The 27,706-nt window shown below is 49.1% G+C and overlaps 1 protein-coding gene across 1 annotated transcript; it reads left to right on the top strand.

Annotated features, from left to right (window-relative positions):
* The first annotated feature begins 69 nt into the window (after nt 1–69).
* Nucleotides 70–27,706, top strand: akt1s1 (AKT1 substrate 1 (proline-rich)). The gene is made up of 5 exons (XM_038783438.1): nt 70–142; nt 11,687–12,175; nt 16,123–16,206; nt 18,226–18,371; nt 21,522–27,706. Exons 2-5 carry the CDS (start codon nt 11,704–11,706, stop codon nt 21,663–21,665), a joined length of 846 nt encoding a protein of 281 aa, XP_038639366.1. The 5' UTR covers nt 70–142; nt 11,687–11,703; the 3' UTR covers nt 21,666–27,706.

Raw genomic sequence — 27,706 nt, forward strand, 5'->3', positions numbered from 1 at the left:
GGAGCGGGGGGAATGCGGGGAAAGGAGGGCTGAGAACATGTGCGTCTGACGTAGACAACGCGGTGACATAAGAGGGTGACGGCGCGCCTGCGTGGTCCGGCTGGGGGAGGCTGTGAGGAGAGGGAGAGAGGGTAAGGAGCAGGTAAGGAGTCTGAGGGAGAGGGGACCTGAGGCTGAGACTGAGACTGAGACACCACCCTCTACCCTGGGCTTTGCACCCTGTGATTGCCCCCCACACCCCCCTGCTGTCCTTGTTTGGATTCCCCCCCCCCCTTGCCACATTCCTCTTGACCCACCTCCTCCCCTCCATGGAGGGCTTTGCCCCCAGATCCTCCCTTTGCTCCACTTTGTTTTTGTTTTGCTTCATCTCTGCACAGGGGGCTGCTGCAGTGACTCACCTGCCCAAACTGCTTCCTGCTCTGGGGTGCCATGTGCCTGGACAGACAGACAGAAACATAGAATTCCTACAGTGCAGAAGGAGGCCATCCGGCCCATCGAGTCTGCACCGGCCCTCTGAAAGGATATCCTACTCCAGACCCCTCCCCGCCTCGACCCTATCGCCGTAACCCCCACTTAACCTTTTGGATGCTACGGGGCAGTTCAGCCGATCCACGTAACCGACGCGTCCTTGGACTGTCTGAGGAAATGGGGGCACGCGGAGGAAACCGCTTGGAGGACGTGCACCCGAGGCCGGAAACCGCTTGGAGGACAGTCACCCGAGGCCGGAATCGAACCCGGGTCCCACGAGCTATGGAGCAGCAGTGCTTTTTAAAACAATATAAATTTAGAGTACCCAATTCATTTTTTCCAATTAAGGGGCAATTTTAGCGTGCCCAGTCCACCTAGCCTGCTCGTCTTTGGGTTGTGGGGGCGAAACCCACACAAACACGGGGAGAATGTGCCAACTCTGCACGGACAGTGGCCCAGAGCCGGGATTGAACCTGGGACCTTGGCGCTGTGAGGCGGCAGTGCTAAGTATTGTGCCACCGTGCTGCCTGTGGAGCAGCATTGCTAACCACTGTTCCATCGTGCCCCCCCCTCCCCACTGCCCATAGTCCTCGAGCCAGCCCAGAATGAAGAGTGTTGTGATTTGGCTTTTTAGAGAGTTGTGTTCTGAGAAAGATGAGGCAATTCCCATCTTGTACGGTACCTCTCTCATAGTGACAGCACGGAAATGTATAACACCGAGCTTAAAACTGAGTGAAAATGATGCATCCCTTAACTGTCGCTGAAACCTTGGGGTGGGGACTGTCGTGCAACATGAGCGGCTAAGCTTTCTCCAATGTTAGTTTTTAATAAAGCCTCCACTTTTGTATCTCTTGCCTGATGGAAGTCGTTGGAAGACCGAATGCCCCGTGTGGGAGGGGTCTTTGGTTGTGCTGCGGTGGGGCAGTGTGCTGTGGAAGGCTGTGCTGTGGGGCTGTTTCGAGCAACAGCAAAGGAGTTATCATTGGTGGTCGATATTTATCGCTCGAGTTACAAAATGTGGGAGCTTGCTCTGTGCAGATTGGCTGCTGTCTCTTTGCATTGCAAATGTAGCTGCAATTCAAAAGTATTTTGTTGGTGTAAAGTGCTTTTGGAAGTCTTGGAAAGGTGCAACACAATTACAGGTATTTTTCACACCCGAGTCGTAACCTGTGATGATAAAAAACAGAAAACGCTGGTTAAACTCAGCAGGTCTGCCAGCATCTGTGCAGAGAGAAGCAGAGATAACGTTTCGAGTCCGTATGACTCTTCCCAAGCCATAGTTGTGCTCCCCTCTCTGACTTGAGCACGCGATCTGCGCAGACACTTCAGTGCAGCCCTCCTTGGGTGTACTTCACTATAGGTGCTGTCTTTTTATCTGAGATGTTAAACTCTGTCTATCAAAAGCAAAACTCCTGGAACTGTCTTAAACTTCTATAAGTAAAAATAACTTGCATTTTTGTCATGCTTCAGGGCACCTTTATAGCTGGTGAAACACTTTTGAACTGTTGTAGGAAATGGGTCAGCCAATTTGTGCACAGCAAGCTCCCAGAAGCTGCAATATGCAACTGATCAGGTGATCTGTTTTAGTGATGAAAAATGAAATGAAAATCGCTTATTGTCACGAGTAGGCTTCAATGAAGTTACTGTGAAAAGCCCCTAGTTGCCACATTCCGGCGCCTGTCCGGGGAGGCTGGTACGGGAATCGAACCGTTCTGCTGGCCTGCTTTGGTCTGCTTTAAAAGCCAGCGATTTAGCCGAGTGAGCTAAACCAGCCCCTGATGTTGGTTGAAGGCTAAATAATGACCAGAGCATGAGGGAGAATTCTGTTTTTCTGAAGCGTATTTGTATGATGATCTGCCTATGGGCGGCACGGTAGCACAGTTGCTTCACAGCGCCAGGGTCCCAGGTTCAATTCCCGGCTTGGGTCACTGTCTGTGTGGAGTCTGCACATTCTCCCCGTGTCTGCGTGGGTTTCCTCCAGTAACCTCATTGCAGTGTTCATGTAAGCCTAGTTGTGACGCTAATGAAGATCATTATTATCTGCCTGAAAGGATAGCCTTGGTTTAACATTTGCCTCAAAGACGGCGTCATCAACAGTGCAGCACTCCATTTGCTCTGTACTGCACAGGGTGTGTTAGCCAAGATTCCTGTCCTGAACCTGCCACCCACTAAGATCAGGTTAATACCTATGAATACAGCTTTGTTCTATATCATATTTGGAAGCATATGATGTCTTGGGGTGGTGAATTATTTTTTAAAAATAAAACCTCACCCAATAATTACTTCGGAATTGTGAATGTATCAACGTCTGTGAGGGTTGTCCTTGCTTTCTAAGTAGTCTTTTTGACTGACTCCCTTTCCCTCACCTCTGGCAAACAAACTATGCTGCCTTTTGCTCTGCAACTGGTGTTGCCAGTTATAGGATGTTGAGTCCAAAAGGACAGTGAAGTATTGAAGCAACGTTCTTCCTCTGTTCAGAATGTAGTGACCGCTGCTGTATGCCCAACCTGTGGGCGGTATAACGTTTGGGACCAGCTAATGGGATGGGATAGGAACCAGAGGCTGATGTCCGATACGTGCGTGTGAGACTAATTTGGATATTCCTTCGAACATTGGCATGATCGGCTGAATAACTGCTGCCTGTAAGGTTTGATGAATGTCCAAGCACTGATATGCTGATGGGGTGACATGACCCAGGGCTGGAGGAGGCTTGTGTGAAACATAAGCAATGACCGAGATCAGTTGAACCAAATGGCCTGGTCTGTGCTGTAGCAACTGACGCCTCACTTCAGCCTCCAGTTAGGAGGGCACTCAACAAAACCAAATGCTCAACTCTAGAGAGCTGACTGGTGGTGTTTTAACCTAAGAATCACCACAGACGTAATTCTGAATTGTGATTGAGTATATTCAAGACTGGGATCGATACATTTTGGGGAATTAAGGAGAACTTGGGGGGTGGGGGTGGGGGTGGGGTGGGGGGGGGGGGGGGAAGTAACCAGGAAACTGGCTCGGCATGTCTTTTTTAAAATTGTATTTAGACAGGAAATTCTGGAGAGTAGACCTCACCAATGATGAGCTAACGAAGGGTGGGGTGGAATATGCAGGAGACTGGAGACGAGAGGTGTTTGGCATGTTGGTTAGGAAGGCACACTGGCATTTATACATCGCCTTTTACTATCTCCAGGATGTCGCAATATATTTCACAGCCAATAAGGTGCCATCTTGAAGTAATAATCTTTATCTTTATTTGTGTCACAAGTAGGCTTACATTAACACTGCAATGAAGTTACTGTGAAAATCCCCTAGTTGCCACATTCCAGCGCCTGTTCGGGTACACAGAGGGAGAATTCAGAATGTCTAATTCACCTAATGAGCACGTCTTTTGGGACTTGTGGGAGGAAACCGGAGCACCCGGAAGAAACCCACCCAGACACTGGGCGAACGTGCACACTCCATACTGAGAGTAACCCGAGCCAGCAATCGAACCTGGGACCCCGGCGCTGTGAAGCAACAGTGCTAACCACTGTGCCGCAATGACGTCCGTGTTGCCATGGTTGTAATATGGGCTGGTTTAGCTCAGTTGACCTGACAGCTAGTGTGTGATACAGAGTGAGGCCAGCAGCGTGGGTTCAATTCCCATGCCGGCTGTGGTTATTCATGAAGGCCCCGCCTTCTCAACCTTGCCCCTCCAGGTGTGGTGATTCTCAAAGGGGAAAGGGGCTGGTTTAACACACTGGGCTAAATCGCTGGCTTTTAAAGCAGACCAAGGCAGGCCAGCAGCACGGTTCAATTCCCGTACCGGCCTCCCTGAACAGGCGCCGGAATGTGGCAACTAGGGGCTTTTCACAGTAACTTCATTGAAGCCTACTTGTGACAATAAGCGATTTTCATTTCATTTCAACCAATGATCATCTGGGACTATGGCGACGTTGCATTTTTTTTTTACATAAGGGAATTAAAAAAAAAAATTGTTCATGGGACTTGGGCATCACAGACTGTGCCAGCATTTATTGCCCATCCTGAATTACCCTTGAGGCAGTTGTGTCAACCACTATACATTAGCCAATTGTGCACAGCAAGATTCCACAAGCAGCGAAGTAATAATGACTAGGCCAAATATTGGCTAGGGAGCGGCACATTTGGCGCAGTGGTTAGCACTGCTGCCTCACTGCGCCGAGGACCCGGGTTCGATCCAGGTCCCGGGTCACTGTCCGTGTGGAGTTTGCACATTCTCCCTCAGTCTGCGTGGTTCTCACCCCCACAACCCAAAAAGATGAACAGGGTAGGTGGATTGGCCACACTAAATTGCCCCTTATTTGGGGGGGAAAAAGGAATTGCATATTCTGAATTTATTTAACAAAAAATAATTGTGATGTCTTGTCTCATCTGAAACACAGCATCTTTGAAAGTGGAGCACACCCTCGGTACTGCATGGGCCTTGAGCCCATAACCTTTTGACTCTATGGCAAGACCAACAGAGCCGTAGCCGACACAATGTGAACTGGCTTTAGAGTTTTCCACGTAGTGTGGCAAAGGCAACCGCTGCCACCCTACATCTCGGGAAATCCCTTCCTAAATCCCTGGTTGGCGAGGTGCCATCGAATCCAGCTCACAATTGAGCTGTCCTCCAGCTTTACAATCCTTCTTCTTTGTAGCCCCCACAACCCTCTTGAGTTCTTGTGCTCCTCCAATTCTGGCCTCTTGTGCATCCCCTCCATTTCCTTCAACTCTGGGGGCCGTGCCTTGGGGCCGCTACAGTGCAGGCGGAGGCCATTTGACCCATCCAAGTCTTCACCGACCCTCTGAACGAACACGCTACCTAGGCTCACTCCCCTGCCCCCATCCCTGTAACCCATAACCCCACCTAACCTGCACACATAGTCACCCAAGACCAGAATTGGACCAGGTTCCCTTGCTCTGTGAGGCTGCCGTGCTAACCACTGTGCCAGCTTCAATTACCTGGGCTCAAATCTCTGCAATTCCCTCCCTGAAGTGCTCTGCCTCTCCTACTCAATGCTTTGACCACGTTTTTGGTACCTGTGCTGATATTTGCTTCTGTGGCATGATAAAGGTTTTGCCGGATAATGCGGCTGTGGAGGCCCTCGGCATATCTAACTTTGTTAATGGTGCTAAATAAATGCAAATCTGATATGGAAATGAGAGAGGTGCTATGTTCCCTGTAAATGGTGGAGCTGGTATTCTATTGAGCATTTAAATTGTTGATTGGTATAATAGAGCATTGTTTTCTGATAGTTTGTCTGCTTTATCTGTCTCTCTGCTCTGAAAGCAGCTTTTGCTTTTGCTCGAGTGTTGACGACTGTCTGGTACCTATTGTCCTAAATGTTGCTCGTGCGTGTCTGTGTCGGCTGAGAAAGTGAATATTGGGAAGCATCACAGTTGCATCGAGCCCTATGGTTTTTTAAAAATCTCTCTCTCACCACCCCCTATGGCCTTCATTTATGTGATCAGCATTGGAAGGCAGGAGGTCAATTCCGAATCAACATCCGTCTAGTGTTTGCAGCCCTGAGCTGGGCACAACAGAAACAAATTCAGTCTGACATCTTTCCAAGGGCCGGTGCAGACTCGATGGGCCGAATGGCCTCCTTCTGCACTGTAAATTCTATGATTCAGTGATCACTATCTAATATCCGCATGTATTTAGGAATGGACCAACTTGTGGTGACCTCTCGTCTTCATCGCCCCTAGATTGATTGATTGATTTAATTGATATTTTTTGTCGCATGTACCGAAGTACAGTGAAAAGTATTTTTGTGCGGCCAAGGGAACGTACACAGTACGTACATAGCAGACAAAAAATAATTGACAGAGTACATCAACAAATAGTAATTGGTTACAGTGCGGAACAAGGGCTAAACAAGTAATACATGAGCAAGAGCAGCATAGTGCGTTGTGAATAGTGTTCTTACAGGTAACAGATCAGTCCGAGGGGGAGTCATTGAGGAGTCTAGTAGCTGTGGGGAAGAAGCTGTTCCTATGTCTGGATGTGCAAGTCTTCAGACTTCTGTATCTTCTGCCTGGTGGATGGGTCTGGAAGAAGGCAAAGCCTGGGTGGGAGGGGTCTCTGATCATGCTGTCTGCCTTCCTGAGGCAGCGGGAGGTGTATACCGAATCAATGAAAGAATGGACACCTGAGCAATGGTCTTGAGGTGGCAATGTCTGTGGGCGTGGAAATTACCCTGTTTGTAAAAAGAAAACCCTACCCTTCACCCAAAACTCTTTCACTCGCACCAAGTCCCATTCATTCGTCACCCCTGTGCCTGCTGAGCTCCATTGGCTCCTGTTAAGTGTTTTTAAAATTCTCATCCCTGTTTCCGTGGCCTTGCTCTTCCTGTCTCTGAAATCTCCTGCAGTCCCTTAACCCTCCGCAATCTCTGCGCTCCTTCAATTCTGGCTGCTCGGGTGCCCTCCATTTTAATCACTGCACCATTGACGGCCAGGCCTTCAGTTAATTCAGACACTAAGCTCTGGGATTTTCTTCGCTGAACCTCTGTTGCCTCTCCTTTCCTCAAATACTGCTTTGATCAAGTTTCTGATCATCTGGACTAATAGTAATAATCTTTATTAGTGTCACAAGTAGGCTTACATTAACACCACAATGAAGTTACTGTGAACAGCCCCTAGTCGCCACACTGACGCCTGTTCGGGTACACAGAGGGAGAATTCAGAATGTCCAATTCACCTAACAAGCATGTCTTTCGGGACTTGTGGGAGGAAACCGGAGCGCCTGGAGGAAACCCACGCAGACACTGGGAGAACGTGCAGACTCCTCACAGACAGTGGCCGAAGCCAGGAATCAAACCTTGGACTTGCGCTGTGAAGCAACAGTGCTAACCACTGCGCTACCGTGCTGCCACATCATTTTTGTGGCTCATTGCCAAATTTTAGCGTTCTTGTGAACCACCTTTTGAATTTTTTTTGTCTAAAAATATACTTTATTCATAAAACTTGTATTACATAAGCAGATGGCATCAATTTCTTTCAATACAGGCGCTCAGCTGGTTCATGATGCAGAGCGAGGCCAGTAGCGCGGGTTCAATTCCCGTACTGGCTGAGATTATTCATGAAGGCCCCACCCTCTCAACCTTACCCCCTTGCCTGAGGTGTGGTGACCCTCGGGTTAAATCGCCACCAGTCATCTCTCCCCCTCAAAAGGAGAAAGCAGCCAATGGTCATCCGGGACTATGGTAATCTTACTTTGCTGTTTGATCCTCTGAGGTGCCTCACTGAATTCGCAGCTTATATTTACAATTCATTCCATTGAAAATGAAAATCGCTTATTGTCACGAGTAGGCTTCAATTAAGTTACTGTGAAAAGCCCCTAGTCGCCACATTCTGGCGCCTGTCCGGGGAGGCTGGTACAGGATTTGAACCGTGCTGCTGGCCTGCTTGGTCTGCTTTAAAAGCCAGCGATTTAGCCGAGTGAGCCAAACCAGCCCCACCTGGCTGAACCCAATCACTGCCTGTTGCCGGGATGTTGCATCCCTTATTTCCCATTTCTTTTACTTTGCCATTATCATTTTTGATCCAAGGATGTTTAATGGACAAATACCTTGAAGTCAGGCTCGAGAAGTGAGGAACTCAAAAGTTTCAAATATAGTATATTGTTATGAAGATTTGGCTTTTGAACAGAAGAACTTAGACTTTCTGGCACCCGGGAGATCGGAGGGATTCTGTTTGATTGGTTGTCTGGTAGCCAATGGATGGCTGGTAGCCAATGGATGGCTAAGGACTGTATCCTGCCCGGCAACAGGCAGTGATTGGGTTCAGCCAGGTGGGGCGGGAATTGACCGCACACTAGCCCAGGGGGTCGTAAGAGAGAAGAATTTACACAAGACCTGAGAGTCCTTGTACACCAGTTGCTGAAAGTAAGCATGCAGGTAGTGAAGAAGGCAAATGGCTGTCATAGCGAGAGGATAACATTTTATTGTCACAAGTATGAAGTTACTGTGAAAAGCCCCTAGTCGCCACATACCGGTGCCTGTTCGGGTTAACAGGTACAGGAATTGAACCCGTGCTGCTGGCCTTGTTCTGCATCACAAACCAGCTGTCTCGCCACTGAGCTAAACCAGCTCTGCACAGGACCAGGGACACCTTACTGCAACTTTACAGATCCTTGGGGAGGCCGCACCTGGAGTATTGTGTGCAGGTTTGATTTCCTTTATCTGAAGAATAAACACGGTAATAAACACGGCAGCACTGTAGCATTGTGGATAGCACAATGACTTCACAGCTCCAGGGTCCCAGGTTCGATTCCGGCTTGGGTCACTGTCTGTGCGGAGTCTGCACACCCTCCCCGTGTGTGCGTGGGTTTCCTCCGGGTGCTCCGGTTTCCTCCCACAGTCCAAAGATATGCAGATTAGGTGGATTGGCCATGATAAAATTCCCTTAGTGTCCAAAATTGCCCTTAGTGTTGGGTGGGGTTACTGGGTTATGGGGATAGAGTGGGGTTGTTGACCTTGGGTAGGGTGCTCTTTCCAAGAGCCGGTGCAGACTCGATGGGCTGAATGGCTTCCTTCTGCACTGTAAATTCTATGAAAAAAAGAAGGATGATATTGCTATGGAGGGATTGCAGCCAAGGTTTACCAGACTGATTGCTGAGATTGTCCAGTATTTCTCACTTTGTTTCAGATTCCAGCATCCGCAGTAATTTTCTTTTACAACACTGATTCCTGGGATGGCAGGACTGACATTTGTGGAGAAATTGAGTCGGTTAGGATGAGTTTAGAAGAATGGGGGGGGGGGGGGGGGCAGCAGAGTGGTGTGGGGGGGGGGGCAGCAGAGTGGTGTGGGGGGGGGGCAGCAGAATGGTGGTGGTGGGGGGGGCAGAGTGGTGGTGGTGGGGGGGGCAGAGTGGTGGTGGTGGGGGGGGCAGAGTGGTGGTGGTGGGGGGGGGCAGAGTGGTGGTGGTGGGGGGGGGGCAGAGTGGTGGTGGTGGGGGGGGGCAGAGTGGTGGTGGTGGGGGGGGCAGAGTGGTGGTGGTGGGGGGGGGCAGAGTGGTGGTGTGTGGGGGCGGGGGGCGGGAACAGGTTACTGAGTTAGATGATCAGCCATGATCATAATGAATGGCGGAGCGGGCTCGAGGGGCAGAATGGCCGACTCCTACTTTCTATGTTTGTAGAGCGCTGTGGTGTCCCTAAAAGGGTGGGCTCTGGTCGTGTTAGATGATGGGGCACATAAAACAATTGATCATTGGTCAGGATGCATTCGTGTGTCACTGGTGGCTCAGTGGGTCGCACTGTCGCCTCTTGTGTTAGAAGGTTGCGGATTCAAGTCCCACTCTCGTGACTTGCACACACGATGCAGATTAACCCTCTCCGTGCTGCAGTGTTCCAGGGCGCAGTCTTTTGAAGAGACTTTAAAACAGAAACTCTGTTCGCCTTCTCGAGTTGACACGCAAGTTGATGCTGTATTATCCCGAGCAGAGCAGGAGAGTTCCCCCATTGTCCTGACCAACATTATCTCTCAACCACCGTCACTTGAAAACCAAACTTATGTGGTCAATATCACGTTGCTGTTTGTGGGAGTTTAGAAAGAGTGATTGCAACTCATTGGCTGTAAAGCGTTTTGGGACGTTTTGTGTTGGTAAAACGCGCTGTAGAACTGGGCGGTTGTCTTTTTCTTTCACTCTCTTCCAGATTGTTAATCAATGGCTAATACTGAAAAAAACAAAGTAGACAGCTCCCAAATCTGCCACAGCCTTCAAATTGCTGTGTCTGATCCCCTGGCCTGCTGTAACTTGATCCCACTGGCTGACTTAGAAGCTTATTCTTGCACTTGTGCAAGTAATCTTTTGTTCAAGGCGTGTGTGTGTTTTTTTAAAAAATGGCACCAGTGTTGAATTGAATCATTTTTCTCCGCAATTAAAACTGCTGCTTGCAGCTTGTGTGATGTCAACTCGAAGCTAACTTGTTTTACTGTGTGAAAGGATCTTGAAATTGTACCTGACCTGTTACAAAGTGGTCAGCACGCGGTACCATTGCAACTACTAGCACCTTCTCCTGCTTTGTCCCGTGACCTGTACATCTTTCCTGCAATTGCTCCTAGTCCCCACCAGTCACTGACCTTCTACTGGCTCCAGCTGCTACACCCCCTCTTCTACAGTATATAATCCATCATGTTTCTCCCTCTCTTTAACTCTCAAGAAGAGTCTTACAGACTCCAAACATTAACTCCATTTTCTCTCTCTCCTACGATGCTTCCAGACCAGAGTTTCTCCAGCGTTTTCTGTTTTCGTGCTGTTGAAAGTGCTTCAACAATAGCAATCTTTATTAAAGACAATAATCTTTATTATTGTCACAAGTAGGCTTACATTATGAAATGAAAATCGCTTATTGTCACGAGTAGGCTTCAATGAAGTTACTGTGAAAAGCCCCTAGTCGCCACATTCCGGCGCCTGTCCGGGGAGGCTGGTACGGGAATCGAACCGTGCTGCTGGCCTGCTTGGTCTGCTTTAAAAGCCAGCGATTTAGCTCAGTGAGCTAAACCAGCCCCTTTAGCATGGCAATGAAGTTTCTGTGAAAATCCCCTAATTGCCACATTCCGACGCCTGTTCGGGTTACACAGAGGGAGAGTCCAGAATGTTCAATTCACCTAACAAGCACGTTTTTTGGGACTTGTGGGAGGAAACCGGAGCACCCGGAGGAAACCCACGCAGGCAAGGGGAGAACGTGCAGACTCCGCACAATGATCCAAGCCGGGAATCGAACCTGTGACCCGGGCACTTGTGAAGCAGTCGTGCTAACCACTGTGCTACCGTGCCGCCCATGTTGAGTCCAAACATCTGGGTGTGGCTTTATTTTAGGGTTGTCAGGGGTGGTATTTTTGCCCTCTGGTTACTGATTGTCCGACTGGAAGCCATTTCCCCCCTGTTTACTCGATGGTCTATCTAACAATTTTCCCCTTGGCCCTCATCATAAATCCAGCTTCTCCAGTCTGCCTATACAAGTGGAAGTCCTCCACCCTGAGGTACCGTTCCAGTAAAACTCATCTACACCCTCTCCGAGGCCTTCAACATCCTTCCTTACAGTGCCCTGAATCAGGAATGCTCTACTCCAGCTCGGGCCCCACCATAGAACGTTTACTTTCTAAAACCGACATGGCTGGCTGAATGACTGCTCTTGTGCTGTAACAATCTTTTTGATTCTGATGATGTGTGCCAACTTTGTCTTGTCTTCCAATTTCCCCCCCCCCCCAAAAGGCAGCTACACGTCCAGAATGATGACTGACATGGTTGACAACCATCAAGAGAGCTGGGATTCTCTCGTCTGCGCCGTGGAGAAGTATCGCAAACAGACGGGCAACGATGTCGTCCTCCTCACGGCCTACCGGCCCAAGCTGCAGTCGAACCTCGCCTACGCGATCCACGGGCTGGGGGCCCTCTCGGACGCCACCAAGCAGTACCTGGATGACATTGCGGTTTTCCACAAGACTTCGGCCTACGCCAGCAGCGTGATCCCAGTGCGTGGGGGTGGGAAACCTGCAGGGCAGGACGCAGATGCCCCCGAGGACACCTTCTCCAAGAGCTACCCGTCCATCTACGGCAAGGGTGGCTTTACAGCTGCCGATTGGAGCCCGATGGAACCAGAACCTGCGACAGAATGTGGCCCTGAAGGGACGGAAACCGATGAGAGGACAGCGTCTGAAACAGAGAGAGAAGTGGACAGATGTAGCTTAAACGATCCTTCAGGTAAAGGGAGGGAAGAGTGCTGTTAATGTTTAGCACTGTATAATTGCCTCTAATTCCCTCTTTCAGCAGTGATGAACCTTTGACACCAGAACGTAGATCATAACAGCAGCTTGCATTGTTATTGCACTTTTTAACATAGTCAAATGTTCTAAGACACTTCTGAGGAGTCTTATCAAGCAAAATTTGACACAAAAACACACCAGGTGATGTTAAGGCAGATGTTGATTCTAGTGGTAGCTTATAAGGAGCGTATTAAAGAAGGAGAGAGAGGGAGATTTACAGGGGAATTACAGAGCTTTGGGCTGGGACAACTGATGATGCATCTGTCAGCGTTGGAGAAATGAAAATCGGGGTGTGCCAAAAGCCGGAACTGGGGCTGTGCAGAGAGAGTTGTGGAGCTGGAGGAGGTTATTAGGATAGAACATAGAACAGTACAGCACAGAACAGGCCCTTCGGCCCTCGATGTTGTGCCGAACAATGATCACCCCACTTAAACCCACGTAACCTGTAACCCAACAATCCCCCCATTAACCTTACACTACGGGCAATTTAGCATGGCCAATCCACCTAAACCGCACATCTTTGGACTGTGGGAGGAAACCGGAGCACCCGGAGGAAACCCACGCGCACACGGGGAGGACGTGCAGACTCCACACAGACAGTGACCCAGCCGGGAATTGAACCTGGGACCCTGGAGCTGTGAAGCATTGATGCTAACCACCATGCTACCGTGAGGCCCCTAATAGAAGGGGGTAAAGGCTTTAAGCTCTGGAATTCATTCCCTCCCTGCTCCTCCCTGGAACCTCTCTGTTCCCCTCTTTGATGGCACTCTTTAAAACCTACATTTTTGACCACCTTTGGGTGTGTTGCTACACTATATTCATTCACCTGAGGAAGGAGCTGCGCTCCGAAAGCTCGTGTTTGAAACAAACCTGTTGGACTTTAACCTGGTGTTGTAAGACTTCTTACTGAGCTACACTATAGATCATAGAATTTACAGTGCAGAAGGAGGCCATTCGGCCCATCGAGTCTGCACCAGCTCTTGGAAAGAGCACCCTACCCAAGGTCAACACCTCTACCCTATCCCCATTACCCAGTAATCCCACCCAACACCAAGGGCAATTTTGGACACTAAGGGCAATTTAGCATGGCCAATCCACCTAACCTGCCCATCTTTGGACTGTGGGAGGAAACCGGAGCACCCGGAGGAAGCCCATGCGCACTTTGGGAGAATGTGCAGACTCCGCACAGGCAGTGACCCAAGCCGGAATCGAACCTGGGACCCTGCAGACGTGAAGCGATTGTGCTATCCACAATGCTACCGTGCTGCCCTATGACATTGATGTAAATAGTTTTCTATGTAAACTATGTAAATAGTTTTCCCTCCGGAAAGAGCCACCTCCAGAGGTATACAATATATTTGAGGATGGCAAAAGTAAGCCCACAGCCGGCTCTAGGTTACTGTCCGTGTGGAGTTTGCACATTCTCCCCATGTTTGCATGGGTTTCGCCCCCACAACCCGAAGATGTGCAGGGTAGGTGGATTGGCCAAGCTACATTGCCCCTTAATTGGAAAAATGAATTGGGGTACTCTAAATTTATAACAAAAAATGTAAGCCCACAGTAACTTCATTGTAGTGTTAATGCAAGCCTACTTGTGACAATAAAGATTATTATTATTATGTTGAGTTAAATCAAGACTGTTGGGAGGGAACGGGCCATAGATCAACATAATAAAAGCTTAAATTTACCAATGATATTGAGAAAAAATATTTTGCTCAATGAGATTCCCACATGGAATGATCTTCAGACATAACTGTAGAAGTGAAAAACCTGGAATAATTTAAGAAACAATTGGAAGTAGTGAGGAGGGCAGTGTAGGGTCTTTCTGGATAGTACCGTTAAGATGGGCGGAATGGGTTTCCTAGTAAGTAATGTGTGCTGCGATTCTGTTTTTTTTTGTTCCATGTTGGAACACAAGATGCTGGTGAAACGTGAATCATTGGCTTTACATCACCTGTCCCGCTGTGCCTTTGCAGAACTGCTATAGAACCGGACAGAAAGAGGCCATTTGGCCCATCATTCTGCACCAGCTCTTTGTTTTTAAAAAAATAAATTTAGAGTACCCAATTTTTTTTCCCAATTCGGGGCATTTTAGCGTGGCCGAACCATCTATCCTGCACATCTTTGGGTTGTGGGGGTGAAACCCACGCAGACACGGGGAGAATGTGAAAATTCCACACGGACAGTGACCCAGAGCCGGGATTGAACCTGGGACCTCGGTGCCGTGAGGCAGCAGTGCTAACCACTGCGCTGCCCTGCACTGACTCTTTCGTAGCATGATCCCGTTGCTCCTATTTGCCATCTCTTTCCTCCTATCTTTTCACATTCAGTTTAACAACCTCAACCATTTTTTTTTCCTTTTTGGGAACGCAGGCAGGCTATTTAGCCCATCTGCCATTCAATACGATCGTGGCTGATTGGACGCTGATACACCCACTTTACGTTAATGTTGATCAGACGTCTATCTGCTTTACACATAACTCAATGGCTGAGCTTCCATAGCCCTCTGGGGTCTTTTTGATGCAGCGTTAAGTGCTGCAGAGTGGACATTCCCCGTAGTAAACCTGTCGATCGCTGTATGGATGGAGATTCGATTCTGGTTCCCATTCAGAAAATTAACTCCCCACCATCCTCCAAGAAGGGAAATGGTACCGTGCTATTGAATGTGAACATACGCTAGACCTGTCAGCACTGTAACATATCCACAGAGACAGCCTGTCCACTTTATTTCCATTCTTGCAGAAAGCTGCCTGGATCCCTGTCCATAATGAATTTGATTGCCCTAGTGAGAGACATGATGTAAGCTGCATAACACGGGATCATCTTTCACAAGACGGTGCAGAGTTCCGAATCAGGAACAAGCAACCTCAGCTTGCATACCATTGCGCTGGCGCAACTGGGTCATATTTACAGTCAGGCACTTTGTCTGGTTAAACGTGACATGACATGACCTCCATGCACCTCCCACCCCTGGTCCCCTTTACGATTGCGTCCCAAGAACTAAGCTTTCAGATGAGAAAAAAAGGGCACAGATTTCTGCTAATTGGCAAAAGAAACAACGGAGACACGAGGAACGTTCTACACTGCGAGTGATTGTGATCTGGCTAAGAGTGTGGCGGAGACAGATTCAATCGAGGCACTGAATCGGTGACTGTCTGCATGGAGTTTGCATGTCCTCCCCGTGTCTGCGTGGGTTTCCTACGGGTGCTCCGGTTTCCTCCCACAGTCCAGAGGTGTGGAGCTTAGGTGGATTGGCCGTGCTAAATTGCCCCTCCGTGTCCAAAGGTTAGGTAGGGTAATGGAGATAGGGTGGAGGCATGGGCTCTTTCCAAGGTGCTAGTGCAAACTCGATGGGCTGATAGGCCTCCTCCTGCACTGTAGGGATGCGCAAGGATATGGGGGAGAAAGTAAGGAGTGGCACTCGGTAAATTGTTCCTTCGGAGAGCCAGTTCAGAGATGACGGGCTGAATGGCGGCCTCCTGTTCTTTGCCCATTCTGCAATTAACACAACTTCTCTGCTTTTCAATTCTGTCCCTCTAGAAACAAACAGCATTGCTTTTCCTATGGCCTTACTGATCTCTATCCCCACAATTCAGTGATTTGTGTCTGTACCCCCCAGATCCCTCTGCTGTGCTTCCCCACTTAGAATCTTACTTCACAAGGAGCCAGTGGCCTCCTCATTCTTCCTGTCCAAATGTGCTACATTACATGTTTATCACTCTTACTTGACTGCATTTGCAAATGACTGACTGGTCCAATCTGCAGGTTTATTAATGTCTTCCATTTATTTTGTTGCATTCCTCTTCCTAACCGCAACCCCCACCCCCACCCAAGCCTTGACAATGAAGGGCTAGCGTCATTTTCTCTTCCTTTGTCCACTTCTAGCCATGTTCACGATGGACGAGGAATCGACCAGTCAGGACTGTGAGCCCTTCTTTGAATCTGACCTAGATGGAGAAAGCACAGATGGTAAGTACACGGGGTCTGGATCGCTGCCCGATAGAGGCTGCGTAGATGGAAATAAATTGGAACTTATTCTGAGCGACAGTTTATGACAAAGTGTTACTTTCATCGGTCAACACAAATCTCTTGCTTACTGAAGCGGGAGGGCAAACAGATATCGTAGTACACCTTGGTACCTAAAGATATACAGAAAAACAAATGAGGTCCTTCAAGCAACTAGAAGTAAATTTTTTAAAAATAGGAAGTTAGCCCAGATGATTGAATGGCTGGAGAGACAGTGCAAGAGGGAGGACTTTAGATTTCCCGGACATTGGGACTGTTTTTTGGGACGGTGGGACCTGTACAAGGCAGATGGATTTTACCTGAACTGAAATGGGATAAGTGTCCTTGCAAGGAGGTTTGCTAGTACTGTTGGGGATGGTTTAAACTAACTTGGCAGCTGGGATCCTGATAGAAGGTTCAGCAAGGATAGATGTGCAGCAAAATTAGAAGAGCATCAAGTGAGTCAGGGAGGCATAACATTTCTAGATTAAAGCACAAGGGAGTTTGGCAAGATTGGATGGTATCTATTTTAATGCAAGGAGTCTGACTGATGAGGCAGATGAGTTGAGGGCACAAATTAAAACATGGGGTTAAATTGTCATTTATGTCACTGAGACATGGTTAAGAGAGGAGCAGTATTGGCAGCTCAATATTCCAGGATGCAGGATCTTCAAGCGAGACAGGGAAGGAGATAAAAGAGGAGGGCGTGTTGCATATTTGATCGGGGAAACGATTAGCAGTGAGGAGTGATGACAACTTATTAAACAATTTAAAAATGAAAAAGGAGCAATCTCATAGCTGGGAGTGTTTTATAGGCCCCCTAACAGTCCCCCAGGGGGACGCAGCCTCAGAATAATGGAACGGCTAGACTATTTTAGATGAAGGGGAATATGAGGGCAGTAAATCTTAAGAAATATCTAACCCAGACGACTGTGGAAGCTCAATCACTGAGCATGTTCAAAACCAAAATCGATATATTCTGGATACTAATGACATTAAGGGCCCCTGCCATAGTGGGAATGGAAATGAGGTTAGGTGGATTAGCCATGCTAAATTGCCCTTATTGTCCAAACAGATTAGGAGGGGTTATTGGGTTTAGGGAATAGGGTGGAAATGAGGATTTAAGTGGGTCGGTGCACACTCGATGGGCCGCATGGCCTCCGTCTGCACTGTATGTATGTCCCAAGACATTAATCCATAATCAGCCATGATCTGTTTGAATGGCAGAGCAGGCTTGATGGGCCAAATGGCCTACACTTGCTCCTATGCAGAGATGGGATAGCAGAGGGGCTGTTTGAGCTTCAGCTTTTTAAATAAAAAGCATTGGATTCTTTGCAGCAGAAATCAGACCTCCAGGTCTGTCAGTTTGGACATGCCGACTTTTTTTTAATACAAAGAAGCGAGGATTTAAAGGGGCGGGTTAGCTGTTAACACTCAGTCGGAGCTTCACAGCACGGTAGCATGGTGGTTAGCACAATTGCTTCAAAGCTCCAGGGTCCCAGGTTCGATTCCGGCTTGGGTCACTCTCTGTGCGGAGTCTGCACATCCTCCCCGTGTGTGCGTGGGTTTCCTCCGGGTGCTCCGGTTTCCTCCCACAGACCAAAGATGTGCAGGTTAGGTGGATTGGCCATGCTAAATTGCCCTTGGTGTCCAAAATTTCCCTTAGTGTTGGGTGGGGTTACTGGGTTATGGGGATAGGGTGGAGGTGTTGACCTTGGGTAGGGTGCTCTTTCCAGGAGCCGGTGCAGACTCGATGGGCCGAATGGCCCCCTTCTGCACTGTAAATTCTATGAGGGCAGCTATTGCTGCCTCGGAGCTCGGGCTGCCCAGTTATATCTCACCACCCCACTGGGGGTCACGGCCAACAGTTTGAGAAGCCCCGGTTATTGCGTAAGAATGGATTCCAGCTTTGTAAGCGTCCACTGTGAATTGGATGTGGCTGACGGGTTATGTTTTTTTTTTGTCTCCATCTGTGCCCTACAGATGGAAGTTTGAGTGAGGAGCTTCCTGTTCGTCCATCCCAAGCAAACTATCACCAATATGCCAAGTCGCTACCTGTGTCAGTCCCCATTTGGGGATTCAAGGATCTGAAACCAAAGAAGCTTGCTGATGGGGATAATGAAGAACGGGTAAGGTGCATTCCCTCCAGAGTTATCGTTGTGCCCTCTGAGCGCACTTAGTGTAATGGCTATGTGGCTGTACGAGTAACCCAGAGGTTGGGAGTTCAGATCCCACCGCGGGAGTTGGAAGAATTCTATTCATTTAAAAAAAAAAAAATCTAGAATTTACCCTGTCAGAGCCTGTGTGTGTCCAGTTCCACACCAGTGTGACTGACTCTTGACTCCCTCTGAAGTGGTCCAACAAGCCTCTGTGTCGTGTCAAACTAGGGTTGGGCAATAAATGTCAGCCTTGCCACTGACTCCCATGTCCCAGGAGTGGGTAGGGAAGTTCCTCTGCTCCCCGTCGCCCTTCAAAGATGACGCAAAATGGCCCCGAGTGGAAGCGGTTGTACCTTGGGCTCCATTTCAACCGTGTAATTTTCCCGATCACCATATTTCGGGAGTGCCTCCAGTGGGGCTGCTGCTTAGTTCAGCCAAGCCCGCTAGTCGGGTCAAAGCTATGGCGCTGACCTTGCAGATTTATCATGGACTCTGGCCACTCCTGCAACGTTGTACCCCCCCCACGTCCAGACGTCATCTTCAACCATCTGCAAAGTGGTTCGCGTATAACCCACCGACTGCTTGAGCTGAGGTTTGGCGCTGCGACTATCCCCGAGCGTTGCTCTGCACAATTCCCCTGGCAACCATTAGAATATTGTATCCAAAATGGTTATAGTCACCGGTGACGGTGGTGTCATCCTCTTCCCCTACAATGATAATTCTTGCATTTCCCCGCTGTCTTTTAATCTGATAAAATGTCCCCGGGTGCTTGGCAAGAATGATTATCGGGCAACATTCGGCACCGAGTTACTCAAGGTATTAGGGCATGTGACCAAAAGCTCGGTCGAAGAGGGGGGGGGGTTACAAGGATCACCTTGGAGAAAGGGAATGAGCGAGAAGTTACAGGTTCAGGGAGGGACATTTGCAGCATAGGACCGTGGCAAGGTGGCCGCCATTGTCGGAGTGTTGCGAGTCCAGGTCAGTAATCCTCTTCCCTCGTTCACTTGACTTGAGGTGCCGCTTTGGGGATTTACAGGGATGTTCTTCAGAGAAGATTTGCCCCTTCCCAAGTGTTGCAGAGGCAATTTGGAAAGGCCAATGGGATTCTGGCCTTTGTTGCAAGGTGATTGGAGTGCGAGACTAAAGCTGCCCTGCCACCCGTTGTACAGGGTTTCGGTGAGACCACACCTGGAATTCTATGCATCTTTTTGGTTTCCATATTTATTTAAGAAAGGATATACTTGCGTTGGAGGCGGCACAAGGACGGTTCACTAAATTGGTCCCTGGTTTGAGGGGATTGTTTTGTGATGAGAGGCTGAGTAAATTGGGCTCCTATTCTCTGCTGTTTAGAACATGAGAGGTTATCTCTCTCAAACCTGCAAGATTCTGAAGAGCTTTGATAGGGTGGACGCGGAGAGGTGGCTTCCGCTGGTTAGGGAATCCAAAACACAGGGGAACAGCCTCCGGATTTCATTCCAAGTTCTGGTCGAGTGTTTTCATGGAAGGAAATTCTTCCGATTTTTATTTTTATTTAGAACTCCGGTCTCAATCCCTAGCTCGCACCTGTGAGTGATATCGGTGTTTCTGACTATTTTTGCATAAGATAGTTATCAAATTGTCAAGTGTTGGCGAGAGCAGGAACTGTGGGGCGAGTCTGAAATTTCAGACCCAAGTCTTACTGAGTGACGTTAGCCAGCGGGTTCCAAACGCAAATCCCAGTGTGTCCAGAGTTGCCTTTCCTCAGCTGGGATGACGATAGGGATACTCCCAAGAAGATTCAATTCCTGAGCTCAGCGTAGTGATTATCTAGTGGCCCCTGCTGGAAATGTTGGACTTTGCGTTGGAGGTGGTTCTGAGGAGGTTTACTCGATCGATTCCTGGAATGAGCGGGTTGTTTTGTGAGGAAAGGTTGGACAGATTAGGCTTGTTCCCGCTGGGAGTTTAGGTAGGAGAGCGAGGGATGACTTGATTCAAGTCATTCAAGGGCAGCACAGTAGCATTGTGGATAGCACAATCGCTTCACAGCTCCAGGGTCCCAGGTTCGATTCCGGCTTGGGTCACTGTCTGTGCGGAGTCTGCACATCCTCCCCCTGTTTGCGTGGGTTTCCTCCGGGTGCTCCGGTTTCCTCCCACAGTCCAAAGATGTGCAAGTTAGGTGGATTGGCTATGATAAATTGCCCTTAGTGTCCAGAATTGCCCTTGGTTACTGGGTTATGGGGATGAGGTGTTAACCTTGGGTAGGGTGTGCGTGCGTGTGTGTTTGTGTCCGTCCTTTTAGGACCGAGATGCAGAGAAACTCTTTCCCTGGGTTTGGGGGTAAGGTCACCCTTTTAGGACCGAGATGCAGAGAAACTCTTTCTCTTGGGGTTGTGCAATTTTGGAGCTCTCTGCTCGAGAAGGCAGGAGTCACTGAATATTTTTAAGATGGAGGTAGATTGATTTGTGTTGGGCGAGGGGATCAAAGGTTATTGGGGGTGGATGGGAATGTGGAATTTGAAATACAAATCGATCAGCCCCCCACCCCAGCTAAACCAAGCAATCTTCAGATCCCTGCACTCATACAAATCTGGCCTCTTTCGCATCCCTATCTTCCAACACTCCTCCATTGGCGGTGCGCCTTCAGCAACTTTTGGCTGTAAGCCCTGGAGTTCCCTCACTTAAATCTTTCTCTCCATCTAAGATGCTCCTGAAAACCTGTCTCTGACCACGCTTTTGGTCACTGGTCCTAATATTTCCCTGAAAGGTATTTGATAGTGATCCCGTGAAGCATCCGGGGGGCCCTTTGCTCAGTTGAAACTACTGTACCGCATCTTCATAAATTGTTCCTGTTCCCTCTGCCTCTTGCGCACCCCACCTAAGCCTTTCCATTGAGCAGTGAGAGGGGAGACTTGAGCTGGCCTCTACTGCAGCAAAGAGCTGAAATAAAACCACAGGGAAAGTGTCCAGGAGCCTCTTTGCGGATCGAGAGAGAGCAGATGTGATGTTTCAGGTCCAAGGTGCTGCCGTTTGATTGCTAGGTTGTCATAAGGACCCTGGCTCTGCTGTTTAACCCTGTTATCCGCCGGTGTCTCTCGCGAGCTGACCTGCTGTGCCACCCGCAAACTGACTCTCTGTTTCCAGTTCCCTTCACCAGATTTGGACAAGATTGCTGCCAGCATGAAAGCCCTGGCCATGAGCGTGACGGACGGCACCGAGATGTTCGGCGACCTGCCGCGCCCCAGACTCAACACCGGTGATTTCCAGAAGCCCTATCGGAAATTCTAGAGCACTTTTCAGCGCCACCAGCCACACTGAATTTCTCTCTTTCCCCCCCCCCCCCTTTTTCCCTCCCTCCAACCCTAAAACACAACACTACGGATGTCCTTCCCGCAAGGAAAGGCGTTACTGGTCCGGGGCCGTCCCCGTGCTCCGGCCGCTTCATGTAGCATTAATGTTTCGTGCGACAAAAAGACTGTCTCACGAGCTGATTCAGTAACTTTTCATGGAGATGAAGGAAACCCAAAACTTTCTAGTCTATTTTTCTGGTGAAATATTGTGCGAGGCAAGAATCCCCCTTTTAACGTTCCACCTTGTCCTAGTATGTCTTTCTCCTTCCAGCATGCTCTGTGATTTAAACAAGCTAACCGAGACTCTTCATTTTATTCACCGTTCACGAGGGAAGTCCCGATTGCGCAGATCCGTGAATTGTGGAGCCCTGAGATTTCAGAAATCGGGGCAAGAACCAGAATTTTAACTCCCTCTCGTCCGGCTCTGTCCGTTTCAATGAGATGCCCGTGATCTTGGGTCAAACCACAGGTAGCGACCAAATCTGCTTGAGGGACTATTGAGGCCTCCCCCCAAAACCCTCAACCAACCGTAAGCAGGAGGTGCTGCAGAAGTCTGCCTTCGAGACTGTTTTGTCAGCAACTCTGATCCACACGGCTTCGGGTGGGGAATGAGTGCCCCTCGCCTGCCTTCATCTCCATCGAGTGCGGTTCCATCCAAGTGTGCGTCCCGCTTGAAAAGGGCGAGATGGGGGGGGGGGGGCTGCTGGTTTCACCGTTTTGAGCAGGCGCTGACGCTGCTTTAAAGACACTAAATCTGGAGTCTTGACCACCTCCCTTGGTGCTGGTTGTGCTTTTTGTTTTACTCTTTGTGTTTTCCTTTGTTTAAAAAAAGACGACTGCATGCTTTGGTGAACCGTGTAATTGCCATGACCTGAGATTAATTTTGCTGTGATTGGGGCTGAACTTTGGAATGTTTAATCTGAGAAGCATTAGCAAACGGAGTAGCCAAATCTGCTGATCTTTTCCATTGGTATTGTCCCCTGAAGTTTCGGGGCTGCAGGACACCGCGTCCCAGCACCTACCACCTGTCTGCCATGTGGCACAGCTCGGGGGGTTAGGGGGTCGTGCCCTAGGTAATGAAGCTACTTGTGAGTGTCGTCGGGATTGCACACAGCGCTGCCGGCCCTGTGAACCGGAAGGATGATCAGGGTGGGATTACGCACTCCGAGGTGAGAACACTGCAGTGGGTGGTTTGTGTCCTTTAGCGCAGGTTTTGAAATGGGATGGGGCACTGGCTTTGAAGCAGTGGCTTTATGTTTGTGCGCGGAGCTCCTTGGCATCCCTGTGCCACTCTTTCACACGCGTTGTTTGTTCAAAGAAACGGGTTTGCTCGTTGGTGCCAGGCATGGTGTGGCCATGATTCAGTAACTGCAGCTCGAGGACTCCTGAACTTGTTTAAAATGCTTCCATTGCTTGTGTTGCCGTAGGAACCAAATGCTGCCTGGTGTTCACTTTAGAAACCTCCCCGCCACCCCCACCCTAGCCCTGACCAAACACTGCAATGGCCCCTTCTGTGTCACAGTCGTCAACCTCCCTGAAAGGATTTTGCTGAGGAATGACTTTACAATGCAATGTTTGTGCAAATGTCTGAACTGATTCCCCTGTTTTCAGCTGGTTTGTTGCCTGTCTGCACGCGGTGGCCTTCAGTCCCATTTATAGATCCCAGTGGCTTGTTTCGAGGTTTGGAAGCCTGTGTGTGTGTTTGTTTTTACCCCCCTCCTTCAGTACGGAAGTGCTATAATGCTCCCTTTGTGCTGGTTCGTGTAGTCAGGGAAACTTGTCAAAAGCAAGCCAGCTATTAACTCCCTAAAGTCATGGCGTAGTGTCATCTGTCTTGTGTAATCTCGGAGCTCGAGGTCAGTTTCCCCACTCCGCCACCTGCCTTTCCACAACCCACCTGCTTTTCGTTCTCTTGATGTCCGCCCCGGGGGTTCTTGACTCTCAAAGGTGGAGCTCTCTCGGCTATCGTGGAAGTCGTTGGAAAATTTTAATTTGCCTCGGGGAGATGGGACGGATGAATGCTGGCACTTTTCCCACTTGTTAAATACTCCCCCCTGACAGAGCGCGTTATAATACCTGTGTCTCTGATATTGCCAAAGAGATGGGCCTCTGAGTTCATCAACGCTCCTCACTGTTCCAGTATAACCCAAAGTCGGTACGCTTGGTTTTTCTGTTGCTCTTTTCAGTTTGAAAGCTAAAGAAAATGGTGAAAGTGGTGGCATAAAACACTCCCCCCCCCCCCCCCCCCCCCCCCAAAAAAGATCAGCAGCTTCCGGTCACAATCACAGTGACTATATCTGCTCACCACAGTGTTGTTTCCCCACCCCTCACATCCCCCCTCGTTCCCCCATAACCATCCCTGAGATGGGCCTTTTTTTTTTAATTGACCCCTCTGGCCAGAGAGAAAGCAGATTGGAATGGGTTCTATACTGCTGTCTCCTGCCGTTTGGAGCCCTCGCCAAGTCATGCTTCCATTTACTGACCAGTCAACAAGCAGTAGTTTGAGCTTTGATATAATTCCCTGTTGCCCTTAACCACTGACCTGTCAGCGACTGATGCCAATTTCTGGCCTTGGGGACTCGTGTCAGCCCTGTATTGTGAGGGTGTCCGGAAGTTAATGTTTCCCCAAAAGGGACTGAGCTTGGAACATGTCGTCTTTTTTTTTTGAGGGACGATGTTAATAACTGAAAACCTCTTGTCGGGTGTAGAGGCGACCCTGCTGAGCTGTAGACACTACCCACCAGTGCAGGAGTTGGGGTTTTGTCATCGTGATACGACACCTCAATGACTGTGCTTTTGTTCAACTACATTCTCCGCTCCGCATTCATGGCGACCACGAGAGTACCGGGCACGGCTACCCCATTCCCACTGCTTCCTTTCCCGCCTTTCCTTCCCTCCCCATTTGAATTCACCCTTTGCCTCATGCAGCTGCCCATCACCTGTCAAGTGTGACGTACCAACCCTTGTACGTTCTATTCACTTGAGTTGCCCAGACTTTCACCCACGTGTCCAATAGCCTTGAGAGACTGCACCTGTGCCACTCCTTGTGTGGGAGTACCTCTTCACACACACACACACACACACACACGGTGCTGTAATGTTCCACAGCTGCCTTCGGATAATGGGCTAACCATCCCTGGTTTGAAATTAAGACGTGGTAATCTCGGCCCTCTTGCCATTTCAGCCCCGCTGTGTGTGTTTTGGGAGACATTTGAACTGCTTGAGTGATTTTGTTTTTTTTCATTCATTGAATCAAAATCCCAACTTATTTGGGGATTGGGGGAGGGCGTTGGGGAGGCGGGGGGGGGGGGGAAAAGAACAATGAATCCATCAACTGGGAAATGTCACTTCCTTTTTTTCATAGTTCCTTTAAGTAATTGAATACTCCTCTTGTTAAAGGAGCCAAGACGGTTTTGACACCGGGTTGGCATGAAACTCTGCACCCGAAGGTGGAGCAAAGTAAGTTCACAGCCGGTGGGATGGGGGGGGGGGGGTTTGTTCCAAGTGTCTGATGCGCCCCCCCCCCCCCCACTCCAGATTTCCCCTCCAGCTTGGCAAAGTGAACTCGTTGGCTTCCTCACCCTGGCGTGCCAGCGTCACAGCCGGAGAAATATCCGTTACTCAACTCTAGTCCTGCTGCTTATCCCCGGGGGTAGCTGCAACAACAGAACTGCGGGTCTTCCTGCGTTCAAAGCCTAATTCTTAACACTAACTAACTGCACTCGTAGGGGGGAGTTCTGAAATCTTCGGGTGCAGGAATTTGCGTGCGTGTCTACCCCTCTCTCTCACTGCTGCTGTGTTAGCAGGGATTAGCTGCCTACATCCAGTGACGAAGGCCAACCTAAAGAAACCAGCCGCAGGATCAGGTGCAGTTACTGGGTAGAAGGGGGAAGTGGGGTGAGGGCTGGTGCTGAGAATTGGCCTTGAAGAAATGGGCACAAGTCCGACACCATTGATCTGAAGGAGGTCGGGCTTGTCAACGCTCCAAGCTGCCTATTGAGGTTCACTGGATATCTGATGGAACTTGAATAATTCTTTCTCTGCAGGTTAATGCAAGCTGGCATCTTAATCGACTGAAAGGGGCAGTGCCCTCATGCCGCTACCCCAGGACCTGATGTCCGGGGACAAGGAGGTTGAGAGGATATTTGTTTGTATTTTGCAGTGATAACCTGTGTCACTAATAACCAGGCATTTTTCTTTTAAGTGGAATTGAATAAGCTATGTGAATGATGGAAGTGGGCCATGTCTGAAAGATGCTCTCATATTCTGAGGGGATTGGATGTTTCTGAAGGATTGTTGCAGCTGCCCTCTCACCCTGTGCATCAGCAGTTGTGGAAACCTTGGGACATTGGGGGTGTGAGGGAGGGAGGGGAGCAACCTTGGTTAAGAGCCAGAAGTGAGCATTGCAATGCCCATTTGGCACTTGGGTTGCAATCAGTCTGGTCAAGATGCATGTTCCAATGCCTCCTGTTGATCAGGGTGGCACCGTGAATCGATGCACTCTGGCCAGTGGGGTGTGGAATTTGAAGTTCGTTAACAATTAGAAATAGCCTCCCCCCCCCCCCCCCGCCCCAAAGAGTTAACACAACATTAGTTTGAACACCTGTTTCCCCCACCCCAACCAAAAACTGCCCATTTCACGCCCCAGTATCTGCTGCCTAATGGAGGCCACTGATTGCAAATTGCAGTGTGTTGGTTCTTTGGCTGAAACCTTGGGGGTGGGGAGGAGGAGGAGGAGGGGGGTGGGGAGGAATCGGGGACTAGACAGAGGCCCATTTGCTTACGTTTACTGTGGCAATTAGGAAGCCCCGTTAATGTTTAAACACGCAGAGTCCAGTCTCCACCAGGTCCCACGGCACCCTCGCCAATTTATCTGGCAGCATAGCATTCGGAGAACCTTTTTTTTTATATTTATAAAGAAAAAAACACTGCCAGTATTTGAGCTTCTGATGCTCATCTCTGTCAAAGATCAGCCTGATGACGTCTCCTCCTCCTCCATCCTCTCCAGTGTTGCCTCTGGTCAGCCTGCCTTGTGCGAGCGACCCACTTGGGGGGGGGCGGTAGTGAGGGAATCCTCACAAGCTGGTGGGTGACCTCTTGGGCCGGAATGGGATCTGGGAGAAAGTTGGAAAAGGCATACAATTTTTTTATTGACAATAAAATTGTTGGCAGCTCATCCAAACCTCAACGTTTGGATCCTTGAAAAGAGGGCAATGATTTTTTTTAAATGGAAAAATAGACTCGTCCTCGCTGTTTAATGGAGACTGAAGTTGGCTTCAGTCATAAAACCACAGACTTTGGTCATCTTTCGTACGGCAGGTTTTTTTTTTAAACCTTAAACGCCTGGTTAGGGTTGAGCTCCAGACAGGTTGTCTGGAGTGTTACCTAGATCTGTCTGTGTTTCTAGTATCGTGCTTCATTTTCAGCTGGGCAGATTTCCCCCTCTTCAGTGTTCCTATCGTGGGGATGAGTGAGGATATGCACAAGAGTTTGTGAAGCTTGTCATGCCATCTATTATTTTTAACCCAGCAACATTTTGAAGGGTGTTAGCGAAGTGTAGGGGGGGGGGGGGGGTCGATACGATGAACATTTGAAGGGTGCAACACTAGGATGAACACTACATGTTGAAGTGGACTGGGCTCCTGTTTCTGGTCACGCTCCCACTGCCCCCATTGTTCCCCCAGGTCTAGCAGCGTTGCTCTTCAAATGAGCATCGTTCTTTCAGAAATCAAATAATAACAGACGTGTCTGGGTGATGCTCCAGTTTCTGCTGTCTGCGCTGGGGAATTACATGAATGAGAAGTGGTCTATGCTGTTTACGCACCTTCAGAGGGCTTTGAATAAACATGTTGCATTTTGGGATGTTTTAACAAACCTGTAAGACAATCACTGCTGGAAATGTGGACAAAATGATGAGAAACTGACGAAAGGCTATGACTTCTCTTTTTTCTAAGAATAAAGTCGTTATTATTACAACAG

Source organism: Scyliorhinus canicula, chromosome 23, assembly GCF_902713615.1.
Source record: "Scyliorhinus canicula chromosome 23, sScyCan1.1, whole genome shotgun sequence".
In the NCBI taxonomy this organism is placed as follows: domain Eukaryota; kingdom Metazoa; phylum Chordata; class Chondrichthyes; order Carcharhiniformes; family Scyliorhinidae; genus Scyliorhinus; species Scyliorhinus canicula.

Bases quoted from the DNA above. Each gene is read 5' to 3' on its own strand.
- akt1s1 (XM_038783438.1), top strand. From the start codon at position 11,704: ATGATGACTGACATGGTTGACAACCATCAAGAGAGCTGGGATTCTCTC. The intron at 12,176-16,122 runs GTAAAGGGAGGG...GTCCACTTCTAG, and splicing joins TAGCTTAAACGATCCTTCAG to CCATGTTCACGATGGACGAG. The intron at 16,207-18,225 runs GTAAGTACACGG...TGTGCCCTACAG, and splicing joins AGATGGAGAAAGCACAGATG to ATGGAAGTTTGAGTGAGGAG.